The 15207-nt window shown below is 35.4% G+C and overlaps 1 protein-coding gene across 4 annotated transcripts in view; it reads left to right on the top strand.

Annotated features, from left to right (window-relative positions):
- The window catches only part of SORBS2 (sorbin and SH3 domain containing 2), a 145312-nt gene that overhangs the window by 120574 nt on the left and 9531 nt on the right, over positions 1 to 15207 (top strand). For all 4 annotated transcript variants that reach the window (XM_053975052.1, XM_053975056.1, XM_053975054.1 and 1 more), the window contains 5 exons: positions 2641 to 2729; positions 5236 to 5282; positions 6540 to 6654; positions 6749 to 6877; positions 8610 to 8813. In XM_053975052.1, coding sequence (XP_053831027.1) covers positions 2641 to 2729; positions 5236 to 5282; positions 6540 to 6654; positions 6749 to 6877; positions 8610 to 8813 — 584 coding nt within the window. The remainder of the gene's footprint in view (positions 1 to 2640; positions 2730 to 5235; positions 5283 to 6539; positions 6655 to 6748; positions 6878 to 8609; positions 8814 to 15207) is intronic.

Below are 15207 nucleotides of genomic sequence, written 5' to 3'. Positions count from 1 at the left end.
CCACCCTTTCTCATTCCACTTTGTGTCATCCATAAGAAGCTTTCATCCCACAGAATTGTTAGTGAAGGACATCATTTCCACATAGGTGTTGAGGATAGATAAATTTGCTGTCTATTCACAAAATACAGTAATCAGGACAAGTGAAGTAGCAGTGCATTTCAACTAATTGAAAGGAAATTAGTTCTATAAATTATAATGATGTTACTAAGCAGTGAATTCATGCATCATAAGATGCTGGTGAAACTGAAAACAGTATGCAGATAACCTTTCTTTATCACAAAGAAAAAAAGAATGTGAATCTAAAATTGTTTTACAATATAATTTTGTCAAATCTAAGTGATAAAAATGCTGTTAATTCTGCCAGTACCATAGAAAGTCGATTCTGTTTTCTTATGAATACATTACTTTGTGTTACTTTTTGTGAATAGATGTTAAAGTCATTTTAGGAAGTTTCCATTTCAACTGTTCAAACAATTTCCAATTTCTGTGGCAGCAAAACTAATTCTTTCCATAGAATTTCAAAATGTCTATGAACTTTTGAAAAATTACCTGTTTTCTTAGAAGGTAATTTCTCAATAATCAAAACTTGAATGAAATTATCAGGGTAAGTATGACCAATCTGTTTTTAAAGTTACTGCTTTGAATTGTTTGTTGCTCTGCTTCTTTTTTTTAATTTTTCTTTTATTTTAATCAAAAAAAAAGAAAAAATTACTTATAAGATATTCTTGAAATCCGAAATGGATGTAAGAGAGAATGTCTTTAATATAGAAATTATGCAATATTTGATCAGACCCGTTTTATCCTTATTCTCGTATATTTTTGTGTAACTTTTGCAAGTAGCACGATAATAAATATGTATTTCAAGAGAAATTAGAATTGAAGCTATTACCATCTTTTCTTAACTAGCTGTAATAGGCATATTCAGAAAAGAAAATTTGGTTAAAAACAGCTATAAAACACAGCTCAGAATTGAATTAGTCATACTCAAGGCCTAATCATAATTAACCCTGGCAGACAGTACTACATGATGAGACTGAAGTTCTTGAAAAATGTGTTTTTCACATATTGTAGTTGCTAAATGAGAATTTTCCAGTCTGTGAAAATAAGGAAATCCATAGTGTAAGGTAAATGTGGATTTCTAATAGCTTTTGCAGCTATGAAGGAGCCTGGCATGAGGAAAGCAATACACTCTGTCAACATTAATATCCCTAAAGTAGCATGGAGAATGAGTAAAGCAGAATATTCCATTAGTTTCCATCAGCAGCAGTCATGGCTGAGCTCTACTTCTAATCAAGTTTTCATGTTTTGTTGGATCTGTGTATGTCTCTTATAGCCACACAGAGACCTGAAGGTCATAGCAGATGATTGAAAACTAGCAGTATTGACAGCATAAGGAACTGTAGAAACAAGAATGAGATTTTTTGTCCTAAAGCTTCTGCATTTTGACTCCTTTTCAATATCCTTCTCTTACTGCTAGAAATTTAAGAAAAAAAAAAATAGATGTGTTTGGAGTCATTCATTGTATCTTTAGGTTTATGCAGTAGGTGTACATCCTCATTCAGGAACACATGCCATATCAAAAAAGCTGTCCAGAACTGGGGCTGTGATATACTTACCGGGAATGACATGCTTGCAAACAATGGTATAAATAATAAAATCATCTCTTTACCTCCATTTTATTTATCAATAGCCACAAGTTTTTGTGGCTTAGTCAACAACCAATTAGAATGGATGAGATGCTTTCAGTTGTTTTCTTTGTTCCACCTGTATTTCTTTAGAAATTTATGAGCTTGGTAACAACAGATTGTGGGAATGAAGTCAAAGGAAGACAAACATCAATCACATTTTCACAAGAAAGTACCACTGTGGTAGTAGGAGACTAAAACAGTACTTCTCAGAAGTTAAGAGACAGTTCATTAAATATTTCTATTTTCATTTCACATTTTCAACTTGCAGAGCTATAGAGTGTATAAGATTTTGATTTTATCCTTATCAAAACATGAGAAAATATTCACCCATCCTGTAATAAACATTGGTAAACTGTGCTTTAGAAAAGTCTGCCACATAGATTGGTGAGTAATATGATTCGTAATCCATCTCTTAAAACAGAGTTGTTTTTATCAAGTAACATCCTTTTAAATTCCCTTGTGCTGCCTAACATCTGCCCTGGTAAAGTAGAAATGCATTTTAGATCACTTAGGAGGAAACAATGTTTCTTCACATTTTCTCATTGGAGCATGCTTGAATCATGTGTTGTGCATGTAATTATGTGTTTACATTGCTGGCATTCCAAAACAATGTCATGCAACTGATGGAGTCCGAGTACTGCTGTCATGTCTTCCACTTGGCCAGCAGGGGAGCATCCCTTTTCACAGTGAGGCATAAATGTGCTCTCTCAATCCTCATAGAGTTTCTGCTGCTCTGGATCAGACAGCCTTAGCCTTTGCTTAAAGTTAGTTTGTTTGGGTTTTTTTTTTCCTTTAAAGGTGCTCTTAACCATCATATCACATGCTTTTCTTTCTATTAAATGTAAAATAATAGATTTCAATATCTTTTCACCCCCCTAAATGAAAGCAAGCAGCATCACAGATTTGAATGGTTTTGTTTGTCGTAGTTTCACATAATTTCTGTTTTCAGTAGACCAGGAGTCTCCTGGAAGCTATTCTTCTGCTTTCACTGATGTGGGACGATGTACTCCAAGGGAAAGAAGAGGAACTACAGACAAAGAGGTAGTGAAACAACAATAAATAACACGGCAATATCCATATGGAAAACTGGTAACATATTTGAGACAAGATTTGTCTTGGTTTTAAGACTATATAATGATGCAGACCAAAGGAACAGCATCTTCCTTTTTCATTAAGGAGATCGGTACTTCAAGAAATTAAAATAATATCAAGCTTTTTAAGATAAGCTGTATTCTTCTGTTCATTATTAAATAGACATGGACATAAACTCACTAATTATTGATCAGCTCTGTCAAAACTGATTGGAATGTGTGTTTGGAACAGAGAAAAATAACAGACTTGACTGGGGAAAGGCTCTTCAGAAACCCAAAGTGTTACACAAAGAAACTACCTTGGTAGTTTCAAAACTGATACAAAACACCTATATTTCACTGTTATTTTTGTTTGGAAAACAAACCACTGCTGTTAGTGGATTAGACAAAACCAGTTAGCCTACTCTAACATTTGTAGCAGTTGGTGATGGTAATTAGATGCTGGTTGCTTGTAGTAATGTTTTGGAAGAGGAAATGGAAGCAGGTGTACCATCTTGAAAGTAACATTAACATTAAGCATCGCTGAAAAGTACACATTGAAATATAAAATATATACAGTATCTATTATACTGTATCTTAATAATGCTTATGGATCTAGAACTATAAATTCTCTCCAAACAACATAAAAGATTACTATATTTTAATTGCTAATTTATAAGATTTTGCTCTGGGCTATATACCTTGATAAATGGTGGTATGGTTAGAACTTAATTCAGATCCATTTATACCCCACTGACATGCTTATATTGCTGCAATTTGACTAAAAGTCTGATTTTTTTAAAAAATATTCCTCATTACAAAATACAGGATAAAAAAGTTTCAGGACCCATATTGTATGTTTCTTTTAAAGAATCTTGTGACGTGGAAAGTCATCTTTCAATTTGAAAATACATAAAATACTTAAATTTCAAGCCATTTTTAAGATCACTTTAAAAGGTTTAAAAATATTAAAAGAAGAAAGGCATCTCTATTTCCAGTATGTTTTGTACATTTCAAAGTATTTTTTATTTAAACAGCTACACTGTTATTTTAATATCCACTTTTTCTGTCATTTGCTTTAATAGTTGCAATACCAGCTGTACCAAAATCAGGAAAGACTGAATAGAGCTATGCTACAGTTTATATGAATCATATGTTGATTCATGTCTAAAAGACCTCCTCCCCTCCTGTCTAAAAGACCATTTGTAATAACAGCAAGGAACAGAAAAATACTTTCAATTTAGGCTATCTTATTTGAAGGAGATCTGTAATGGAAAATCATATTGGTATGGCAAAATTCAAGTTGACAGGATCCCTATAATAACTTCAGGGACTTATTACTATAGTGAAGACAATTCTGTAGGTGTGCTAGATTTGCTAGTCTTAAAATGACAAGAAGGGAGAGAACCAAATCAAGAATATTTGGCCTGGAATAAAGGTAAAATGTAAAATTTACAAGTGTCCCTTTTTATTGCTGTCATAAAAAGATGTGTACCTTTACATCATGACAAATAGTATCTCTCAAAAATAGCATAATCAGCTCATTCTAGTCACTAGTACATCCTAGAGAGGCATTTATTAGAATGGGGTGATCTTATCTGGGCAAGTACTTGCAGAGCAAGACTAAATCACTTTAACAAATGCCCTCATGTGGTTCTGCTTTTCACTTCCTCTGAAGTATCTGGTGCTGTCAGATGCAGACAGTCCATGAGTGAAACTGTTGGGTCAGGTCAGTTCATATTTTCATTACAGCTTTGAAAACAGTGAAAGTGTGTCAGCCATACAGGTCAGGAGAGTTAGGGCTGTTTTACAGGTTTTTGGTTTGTTTTGGTTTTTTTTTTTTTTTGGGTTTTTTTTTTTTTTTTTGAAACAGTATTGAGCTTACATGCACTTTGTGACAGAACTTGATAAATGTATGAAAGAAATGTTATCATGTGATTGCCTTTGATAGCAAGAGAGCTGCACAGATGACTCAGATCCCCTCCAGTACTGTGCTTTCTTAAAACTATGAATGTAATTATAGAAATTAAAAGTATTCCAACCATTTCCAGCTGTCAGAGGATATGTATATATATATAAATGTAATGCATCATTGCAATTGAAATCAAGTTTACATTAAAGACACCTAAAATACTACAGAATATTAAATATGTGTATTTATGTTGTACCTAGAGATCTAGTTGCCTAAAAGTCACATTGACATAGTTAACTTTTTTATTTACTTTGGTACTTCTCTTAAACATCAAGTTGCAAAGTAGTCTGCATTAAAATTTAATTATTTCTGGTTTTAGAACACTAAGTCCCAAACACCTAACTGCCTTAAAAAAGTAAGACTTATATTTCATTGCCTATTTCTTCAAGAACCACTGTAAAGCTCATCCTTTTCTTTTTGGATCTTGGTCACTTTTAAAAATTGAAACACATTTATCATATAGTCATACTACCTGAATGTATTAATCACTTCACCTGTTTTTCAGAAACTGCCAGCTAGAGCTGTATATGACTTTAAAGCTCAAACTTCTAAGTAAGTACTAGACTTTTGTTCATTCAAAAATTTGTAATTCAAGCAAACTCTTTCTACCACTTAAGTGGTGTTCAAGCCAGTTTCAACAGCAAATGCCATGGACACGAGGACCCTGCTTGCTGTGACAGTAGTCCCTGCACTAGCAAACTGTGTGAGAAGTTATTTGTAATAAAATTATCTTAAATTATTATATGCTCCATTGTATCTGTTTGAACACATGAACAGCTGTGCATCTTCAGACTTCCAGAGCACAGATTGTGAAGGATACACACTGAATGCTCTTTGTTTGTTGTGAATTATATTTAGGTGACAGAGGGTAAATGGCTTAAACTACAGTCATAGATAATGAGCTTATCAAAAGTCCGTGTAACGCTTCAACCTCTTCCTGTCTGTCTTAACAAACATGAGCTTTTTGCAGGATGTGACATGCTACATACTAACACAAAAAGCAGTGGTCCATAAAAAAATATTGGGAACCACTGATTTAGGATGTGAGAGAGTCAAAGTAGAATGTCTACAGTTCATTTCTGCTGTTGTTCCAATGATCCAAGACATTTAAAGAATCTTTAGATATGACCAAACATTGACAATAGAATACATTAGCTATGTCAGGACAAAACTCACAACTGAAATTACCAGAGCAGCACATTAGTTCTTGAAAAACCAAATGGATGATACAGCAAAGATCTCCCAAGCCAGGATCTGAAAATATTCTAAATGATTTAAAAAGTCCTTTTTTTTTGGCATCCAACATTTAACATATCACAGTCTCTGAGTATAGAGAAATGGTGAGAACATAAGCCTGTGTGCATCGCTGTTATGCTGCAGAAAGATAGTGATAGGCCATAAAGATGTGGAATACACCCTGTGGTTTCTATACTGAATACATAAAGAACAAGTATGTGTCTGATGCCTGTCATAAAAGCAGTACTTAAAACAAGTGATCCAAAAGATATCATACTTGCATGCATACATCATAGTGAGTCCTCTGGTGGTAACTAGCAATGCTTCCTTGGAATCACAATGTAAGAGAGGTGTTTGTAACATACAGATACTGCATAGGATTCATAAATGCGAGTCATTGATTTTATATGTTATGATCAACTGATAAATGTACCACATCTGTGACACTTTTTATTCAACTGTTTAGTTGTTACATTCTGTTTCAGTTCCAAACTGTAAAGATCTCAGGAACCATGCAGGGAGAAGACTTAAATGTAAAGCTGTAAACATCTGATATAAATAAATTTGTTACAGAGAGCTGTCCTTTAAGAAAGGAGATACTGTCTATATCCTCAGGAAAATTGATCAAAACTGGTATGAGGGTGAGCACCATGGAAGAGTTGGAATATTCCCGATTTCTTATGTTGAGGTTTGTTCTTTGTTTTAATTCCTTTAATTAATTGGGGTAATAGGTCCACAAACCACATGAGAATGATGAAAATCTGTTTTTTCTTTTTCCTTAGAAACTTTCTCCCCCAGAAAAAGCACAGCCTGCCAGGCCACCTCCCCCTGCACAGATTGGAGAGATTGGAGAAGCTGTTGCCAAATATAATTTCAGCGCAGACACAAATGTGGAGTTATCACTTAGAAAGGTACAGTTGAGAACTATCTTCCATCAAAATACCATTGTAATGTCTCCTGCTACACAGAATCTATATTTAGGTAAATACTGTGCTGTGTGCACTCTGCATTCAAGATTTGCAATGCACAAAGCAATGCCATGGTAGGAAACTCTAACATAATAGCTTGTTGGCTTGCAGTCTGTCTCAGCTAGCTGCAAATACTGTAATTGTGTTTTGCCTTTAATTTGGACTGTGGCAGAGTAGCATATGCAGTCATCTGCTAACTGTCCAGCTAAACTTTGAATTTTCACTTCAATTATCTATTCCTTTATTTAAATATTATTCCTGGCTGTCACAATTATTATAGTAAGGATTTTAATGCAGAAAAAATATAAAATTACGGAAGATAAGAGATTTTTTTTAAAAAGCCTCAGAGATATTTTTGTGAATGTAAATATTTTATTTAATAACAGTTCTTTGTTTATAATGTTCTATTATCTTTCCTATGCATATCCTGTTGGCTATACTGAATTGCATATGAACAAAATGTTTAATTTCTGAAGTTTTTTAGACACTGGAATATTAATACGGTAGAGAAATTTTATTATTGCAGATATTAAATACTTAGTTGTAAGTAGTGGGTACTCCTCATCCACTGGGAAATTCTGCCCCTAACTTTTGGGGTTTTTTTTTTTAAGAATTAGTGTTCATAGAAACTTTTCAGTGGTTTGTTTTTCTTTTGAACAAAATGTAAGGATAGAGATTTTTGTTGCTTGCCTACAGCCTAATCCAACACTACTGAAAATAATGGGTGTTTTTTTATTAATTTGAAATTTGTAAAAGTCAGAGAGGTCTTAAAAAACCCCAGGAATAGGAACTTAGAGAAATTAGAGGTTGGGGGTTATGGTAATTTGATGTTTTATTTCTTTCTAAAATTAGCTTTTGTGGTTATTGTGGAGATCATAATCTTGACAGCCCAATTTTGGTTTGCTTGGAAAGTTGATTTGCACTGGCTTTCCTTTGTTCCATCTCATTAAAGACAATTGTAGTGAATTCCACACATCAACTGCTGAAACAAAATTAAAGAAACTCATAAGAATGCAAAACTAATAGGCAAGGATTTATTTCAGAAAGACATAGTGAAAAGAACATCATGTAAACCAAAGAAGGATGTAGCTCATGAAGTAAAAGGTTTGAATATAAACTTGATGTTTCCCATTTAAATGTCTACAGTCTCCAAAAACAGTGAGGCCCTGCCCATTTTACATAGGAAAAGCACTTATTTCTCTCATATTTTCAACAGACTCACAATTTTTAGTTTACTACCTTCACTTACTCCAGTTTCACTGAACAAAGCACTTGCATGGATTTAATTGTTTAACTTTTATCACTCCTAAGAAAAAATAGGCATAGCAGTTGGGGCATTAGCTAGTGGTTTGGCCAACGATTAAAACAGGTTATGTTCCAAAGAAAAGTGTTCATGTTAATCTCCCAAGCAAGAGGAAAGGACTACATGAGATTCCTCTCAGAAAAAAAGAACAGCATTTTTAGTCCATGCCTAACCCCTCATTTTACTGGGATGGTAGTTTTATATATGGCTATTATCAATGGGAGGAAAAATGGGAAAATGGAGATGATTCTCAAGACTGATGGGAAGCAGCACTGTAGGGAAGATAATAGTATGTGTTAAAATAATACCTGTTATGTACAAAATTAACTTTCAATGTATGTACTGATAACCCATTTTCATAATGCATTTCAGGGAGACAGAGTAATTCTTCTTAAGCGAGTTGATCAAAACTGGTATGAAGGTAAAATGCCAGGAACCAACAAACAAGGCATCTTCCCTGTCTCCTATGTAGAAGTCATCAAAAAGAATCCGTCAAAAGGTGTTGATGACTATCCTGACCCTCCAATACCCCAAAGCTATTCTAGTGACAGAATACATCATTTAAGTTCAACTAAGGTAAGGATTTTCTGATGTTAGCTGCCACCTCTAGAGTGGGTTTAGAAGGACTTGTAATTTTTTTTTGTTAACATTATACATAATTTAGGCATTAAGTACACAACATTTTCTTTCTTGCACAGGTAAAATTGCACTACTATGTTGTTAATAAATATTTTTTATAGACAAGTGTGTCTCATATTCTGCCAGGATTTATGCTCTTTTCTTCAAGTAGAGATAGGTGAAATTTGGGCAGAAAAGTCAAGTCAACAGAAAAAAAATTATTTGGGAATCTTAGCAAGAATTTGAGCGTTAAGGGTATGTCTAGCAGACTTCTAATAGTACAATGTGAAGACATTCCTATAACACAGCTGTCCTAAAAGCCTATGGTTCCATAAGCGTGCAGGACACAGCTTGCCAAGACCAGTTCAGTACATTTGGAAGGAAAGGAGAACAGCCAGTGATTCTATACCAAAACCTTCCTCCTTTTGCCATTCTATGAGGAGACTAGAATGTTGGTACATTCTTTGGAGTGGTACAAACTGACAGTATTGTTTCATTTAGGAGTGAGGTGACTGTCATCACATTGTCAATGAACTTGAATTCAGACCTTTATGGTTGTATATTTTTCACATCAGATGTGTACCGTAGGTTCCGAGTTGTTTTCCTTTCCTAGTCTAGATACTAGACTATCATACTCATACTATAATCATACTACAGGATGCTGCAGAAAGATTCCTGTGTTCTGGTTTATCATTCACTTGTGAGGTTTTGCACTCACCTGTGTGGGGAACATAACATTTTTGGCAGTGATAGAAGCTAAGGAAGTTTCTGCATGCAAACTGTGCTTAAAATGAACTTGTTATCAATTACTTTGAACACTCAAGATGGAAACTTTTCTCGGTCTTCCTCTTTACCTTTGCTGTTTATCTCTTCAGCATGGGCAGTGGGTTTTGTGTGTAATTATAAACTTCTTTATCCTGCTATTAATTCATGTTTCATTTGGTTTTGTCCCCTTTTCTACTTCTATCTACTTTCACAGTTGGTGGTCATCCACATGCTTAGACTTTGAAATAAGTTCCACATTTACTAACTACTTTGGGGTTGCAAAAAGCTACCCAAAGATGTCATTTACAGGCAACAGTAGCCTCTGAAAATATTTCTTATTACTAAGTATTAGTTCATTTGGGACAGTTGCTAGAACAGGTCTTGTCTGGTTTTCCAGAATGTGTCACAACAGAGAAATAGATCCTGTCTCTTCTATTCCCATAAAACTGTTCAAGTAACATCAAATTCTGTAGCTGCCAACTAAGGTATTCATAAGCTAGGGCTCCTTATTGTTACAGGAATCCAGAGGGTCCTGAAGGCAAGTCAATGAGGCAGCTTAAGTTCTGTGAGGCATTATGTGCAATGAGGCAGCTTAAGTGCTCCCTATTCCAGAGATGCCTCTCTCTGTTTCCTATGGAGCAGGTTTCTCTCTAAGGTGTCCTGCTAGAGCTCCATAGCCATTGCTGAGCACAGGTGATACTTCAGAGCATTTACATCCATATTACAAAAGTATCCTGCCATTATTATTAAGTTAGTTTTTACTATATTAGTTCATGAGGGAAGGAAATTGGTAGAAGCCTTCTTTTTAACATAGGATACTTCTTCAATAATCAGGTTAAAAAAAAAAAACAAAACCACCTTCCGCTGAGACTCTTAAACAGACATCTTTTTTCTGGATTCAGCTGTATTCAGAAATGGCAATACCATGAAGAAGACATGTTGTTCCTAGCTACCTAGAAGAATTTCATCAGTCCTGAAGGTGTTCTAGAGTTTACCACACTTTCTGATACCACTTTCCCTATCCTTTGAAGATTTTTACCACATATTGCTCCTTGTTGCCAGAACAATTGTACTTCTCTGGCCTAATGGCAGTAAATAAATAAGCAATATAAGTTATGAGCAAGTTTTGCTCTCTGTAACTTGGCCTAATTCATCTGTATCTTTAGATCTAATGCAGTTTATAGCCATGGGAAAGTAAAAACGGTAAAATCTCCTCAGCAGTATTATTGACCTTAAAACCACAGGTTAGGGGTCCTTGCTTAAGAGGAATGATGAGGGAAAGAGACTGAGTATTTCTGTAAGAGCCTAGCTCTACTTTAGCAGACTACATTGTATCAGTCTTTACTGTTTACATTGGTACAGAAGACTCTGTAACAAAGGTTTGTCTTACTGTAATAAAGTTGTTTGCCTCAACAAAACTCAAGCAGAAGGTAAGTAAACTAGCTTCCCTATTCTGCAACATTAATGTAGACTTTTGAAATTATTCTTCTCTACTATATTAATAATTAAAGTCTGTAGTAATCCAGATAACTTAGAGGTGTACATCTAATTATTTTGGATAGTTGTAACGATTATATGAACATATTTTTTGCTCAATTTTAATTTTGAGGATTAATAGTAATAAAAATGCATTTTCAGTATTTACTGAAGCAATGGATATCTACTGATGCTGTGTACGTATGACTCACCAGTGTCTCATTCTTAGAAAAGGACGTTTGTTTTACCAGAAGAATACTTCAATCAATATTGTGTAACGGTACTCAAAGCATACTCTTGTGTACTGTGCTGTCACTATTTTAAAAGCATCGTTGACTGCCTATGTCCAGTTTGAACTGAATGTACCTTTCACAAATGATGACATCATTTTGAAATAATAGGGTTAATTTTGAAAAACAAATTAATTCTGAATTCTCAAATTCATTCATTCTGAGCAGCTGCTCATGCCTTAATAAAAGTATGCAATGTATTAAAGATGTTTCTTAACCATTTACTCAGAAGTGCTAAGAAAAATAAAAGTATTAACAGTTTAATAATTAGAAATTACCTCAGTTGTTATACTTGGAAAGAAGTATTTAATGACACCTGAAGTGTACTTCTGAAAATGCTATTCTCAAAATAAGAGTAATGGTTTGGGAAAATTTCATTAATATTAATTGTGTGATTTAATAACCTGTGACAGGCTTACTAACAGAGCACCATAAGTAACATAACTTTAGCAGATCAAATGCAGTTGCCTTCATGAATGTAATGATTCAGATTTGTCTTCGTGTTTGACATTTATGCCCTAAGCCAGAACCCGATAGTTTCATGTTTCAAATGTCTTTCCTGTTGTTATGATTCATATAGTAGTGATTTCAGACACCCATGGTCACTGAAATTTTACCACCTGTAATCCAGATGATGGCACAGACATTTTTCTTTTCCAGCTTACTCAAATCCTAATTCTCTGTCATGCTTATCTATTTCAATTCCCATGTTTTTCTTATTTTTAAAGTTGCCTTCCCAAGCACTGACCCCACTTTCCAGACAACTTCCTTCATCTTGGTCACACATTGATCAAAAGATTCTCCAGGCTGACTGTAGTGACTTGTTCTCAAGGACTGTTGGATTTTCACCTTCAGGCATGTGCAACTTAACTTCTCCATCAGTTCCAGACAGTTTTCTTTGTGACTTAGAAGAACTCAATTCTTTGGCATTAGCAACCTCCCAAGCTGTAGCAATCTCCCCAGGTAATAACATTCACCACGTTAAGGATAGTCACCTTATGCCAAATACAGAGGTGTTTCTCAGCTCTCCTACAGATCTTCCTCTGTCCTCTCTTGTATCTCCATCTGTCTCATCTTCAGCCAGCTCATCTCATGGTATAGCATATAAGCATGTCAGCAACAATACCAAGTCAGGAAAAGATAAAGACTTAGAAAGCATAATTGACCCTTTAGTTATTGAAGTACCTAGAGATTTGTCAGACACTACAAGAGAAGGTGAACATGGCGCTATCTGTAACGTCCCTTCGCCATATGAAGAAGGTTCCTTGTCCAGTGTGCAAGCTGCAAGTGCTGAAAACGAAGAGGAAATCTGTACTGCAGACCTGTCACTTAATAGAGGGGATCAGTCAGAACCTCAAGAATCAGATTTCTCCGGAGAAGCACAAGACACAACAGAAGAACTGACTAGACTGTATATAGAGGAGGATCTGGTACATGACAATTTAGAATTCTCAATAGCAAGTGGAGAAGATTCTATGGATTGTTATGAAGGATATACTTCACCAAATATTGATAAGGTATTTTAAATTCTGACAACCCTGACTTCTGTATTCAGATAACTTAGTATAAATATTCTCTGCCTTGTATTTACATATTTGTGTTGTGCACAGGCACACTTTTACATAATTGCATTTGATAAAATTGAGCTCTGAGCAAGCTGGTTTAATAAGAAAGGTGTCCCTGCCCATAGTAGGGAGGGTGGAACTAGATGATCTTTAAGATCCCTTCCCACCCAAACCATTCTATAACTCTATGATTAAAAATTGTCAGTGTTAGGGGACAGTCCCTTCTCAGAAGCAGGCATATGCACCATTGTAAATTCTATGATGTATGAATTGTGCTGATCCTTTCCCTCCTGTCCTTGCTGTTTGCCGAGGAGCTTCTGATGTGAAAAGCCAGTGAACCATTTCCCTACTAGCCCAATGTGTGCTGCCCCTTTTGAGAGAGAGGCCCCAGCAAGCAAATGCTGTCAACAACCTCCAGAGGGAGGGACTCTCTGTGCCTGCTGCAGAGACTCTGCGGTTTGTGCGTGGCATGTGTCAGCTCACAGCTGATGTATTTATAGCAGGCTCTGTTAGGAGGATCTGACTAACAGTAACAGATCAGTTTATGTTTGGCAGTTACACAAATGCTTCCTCCTGCAGCCCTCCCCCGTTCCTCTTTGGGACAGTACATCACTGAACTATCCCGAGTGTGTGCTGGCCATTAAATGCCGCAATGTAACCATACTTTTTTCTGTCCCGCACTTACTTCAACAGACTATTCAGGTAGTTGCTTTCACTGTCAGCATGCAAGTCAGGGCAAATGTTAAACTATTTAATTACATTTTGCCCTCTAATTACCTTCTACCCTTAAATGACCTGAAAAACACAGGAGAAAAACTTAAGAAGAGAGGTGAAATCCATGGCCACAAATGGCAACTTTTTAATGCTTTCTGAGGCAAGAAATATCTTCCAGAAAAGTTGATGACTAATAATAACATTAGCATGAGATTTGTGATTGTTCAGGTTAGTTACATGTCCCCTTAATGAGCATTTCACATCCTTCAGCTGATTTTGTAACACAGTTGTATAGCACAGCTACTTCTCATATTTCTTAAACATTTAAGCCAGCTCTGCTTTCTGCTGGAACATCAGGAGACTGATCCTCTTTTCCATCTTTCTTCTAATCTTCCATTTCCCTCTGCCAAGGCACCTACTTCCCACTCCGTTCCTACAATATCCCTGTCTACTGCTTCCCTCTCAGCTCCTCTCCTCTCTAAACCCTTACATCAGCAGGAGAAAGACTCACTACAGCTAAAGGTAACTGCACTTCTTGAATATGGATTGTTGTAGATCTTCGTGTCTATTAAACAACTGCAAGGCTAACACTGAGTTTGATCTTCTCAGATGTACTGCTTTCTCTACTAATATTAAATAACATAAGAAACACAGGATTGATAGGCCTTTTCCAAGTGAAACATAAGGTAAAACCATAGCCATTGTAATACATTTAAATAGTTTAAGGAGATACCAGTATAGGAAAGCAGAAAGCCTTCTACTCAATTTCAAGTTCATACCAGGACAGCAATGTAACTTAGTTAATTGAATGAAACAGAACTGTATTCAAGTATGCAGAAACTAGATAACATTTGTGTTTCTGTTTTCAATTTCAATCCAAAGCCTGGGAGAAAAGTCATAAATTTCACAGGAAAGCACCACTGCAGAGGGTCATGTTCTAAATACCAAAGATTATTCCCTCTTCAGGACTACAGTTTGTGTCAGCATTGAAGCTCTGTGGCCGAAAAATGAAAATTTGCTCTAGAAAGACAAAGCTAATTTGCAATGCTGACTTCCAGAAGATTTGTCTGCTCATGGAAAGGAGAAAAAGTAATGTAAAGACAAACTATCCTAGAAAAGTGATCATTACATCATTACATCTATGTCATAAATACACTCCTCTTTTTTTTCTTTTCTTAAGATCTACCCCATTTTACAATGTGCATTCACAGAAAACACAGACATAATGTACTTAAAGAAGTCTTAAGACCAACAGATCTGTTGGTTTTTTTCTGAAGCAGGGAAGAGATACAAGGCTTCTCTCCAGGACATGAATCTGTCATGAGCTTAGGTTTGTTCCATCTCAAAGAAGAAGCAAAATAGAGTACTGTAGTTGTTTCTGCAGCTTTCAATAATGTAGCAGTTGAAATTCTTTTTAGGTGACCTGCATATTCTTCGCCCTTATTTGAGCAAGGTGTGTTAATCCGAGCTGAAAATAAATTGAAACGGTATACTGATACTTCAGTAACTTCTGTTAATTTAAAAATACATATGTATACACAC

This window comes from Vidua macroura, chromosome 4 (genome assembly GCF_024509145.1).
Source record: "Vidua macroura isolate BioBank_ID:100142 chromosome 4, ASM2450914v1, whole genome shotgun sequence".
NCBI lineage: Eukaryota > Metazoa > Chordata > Aves > Passeriformes > Viduidae > Vidua > Vidua macroura.
Note: the sequence above shows the minus strand (reverse complement) of the source record. Positions and strands in the feature narration are given on the sequence as shown.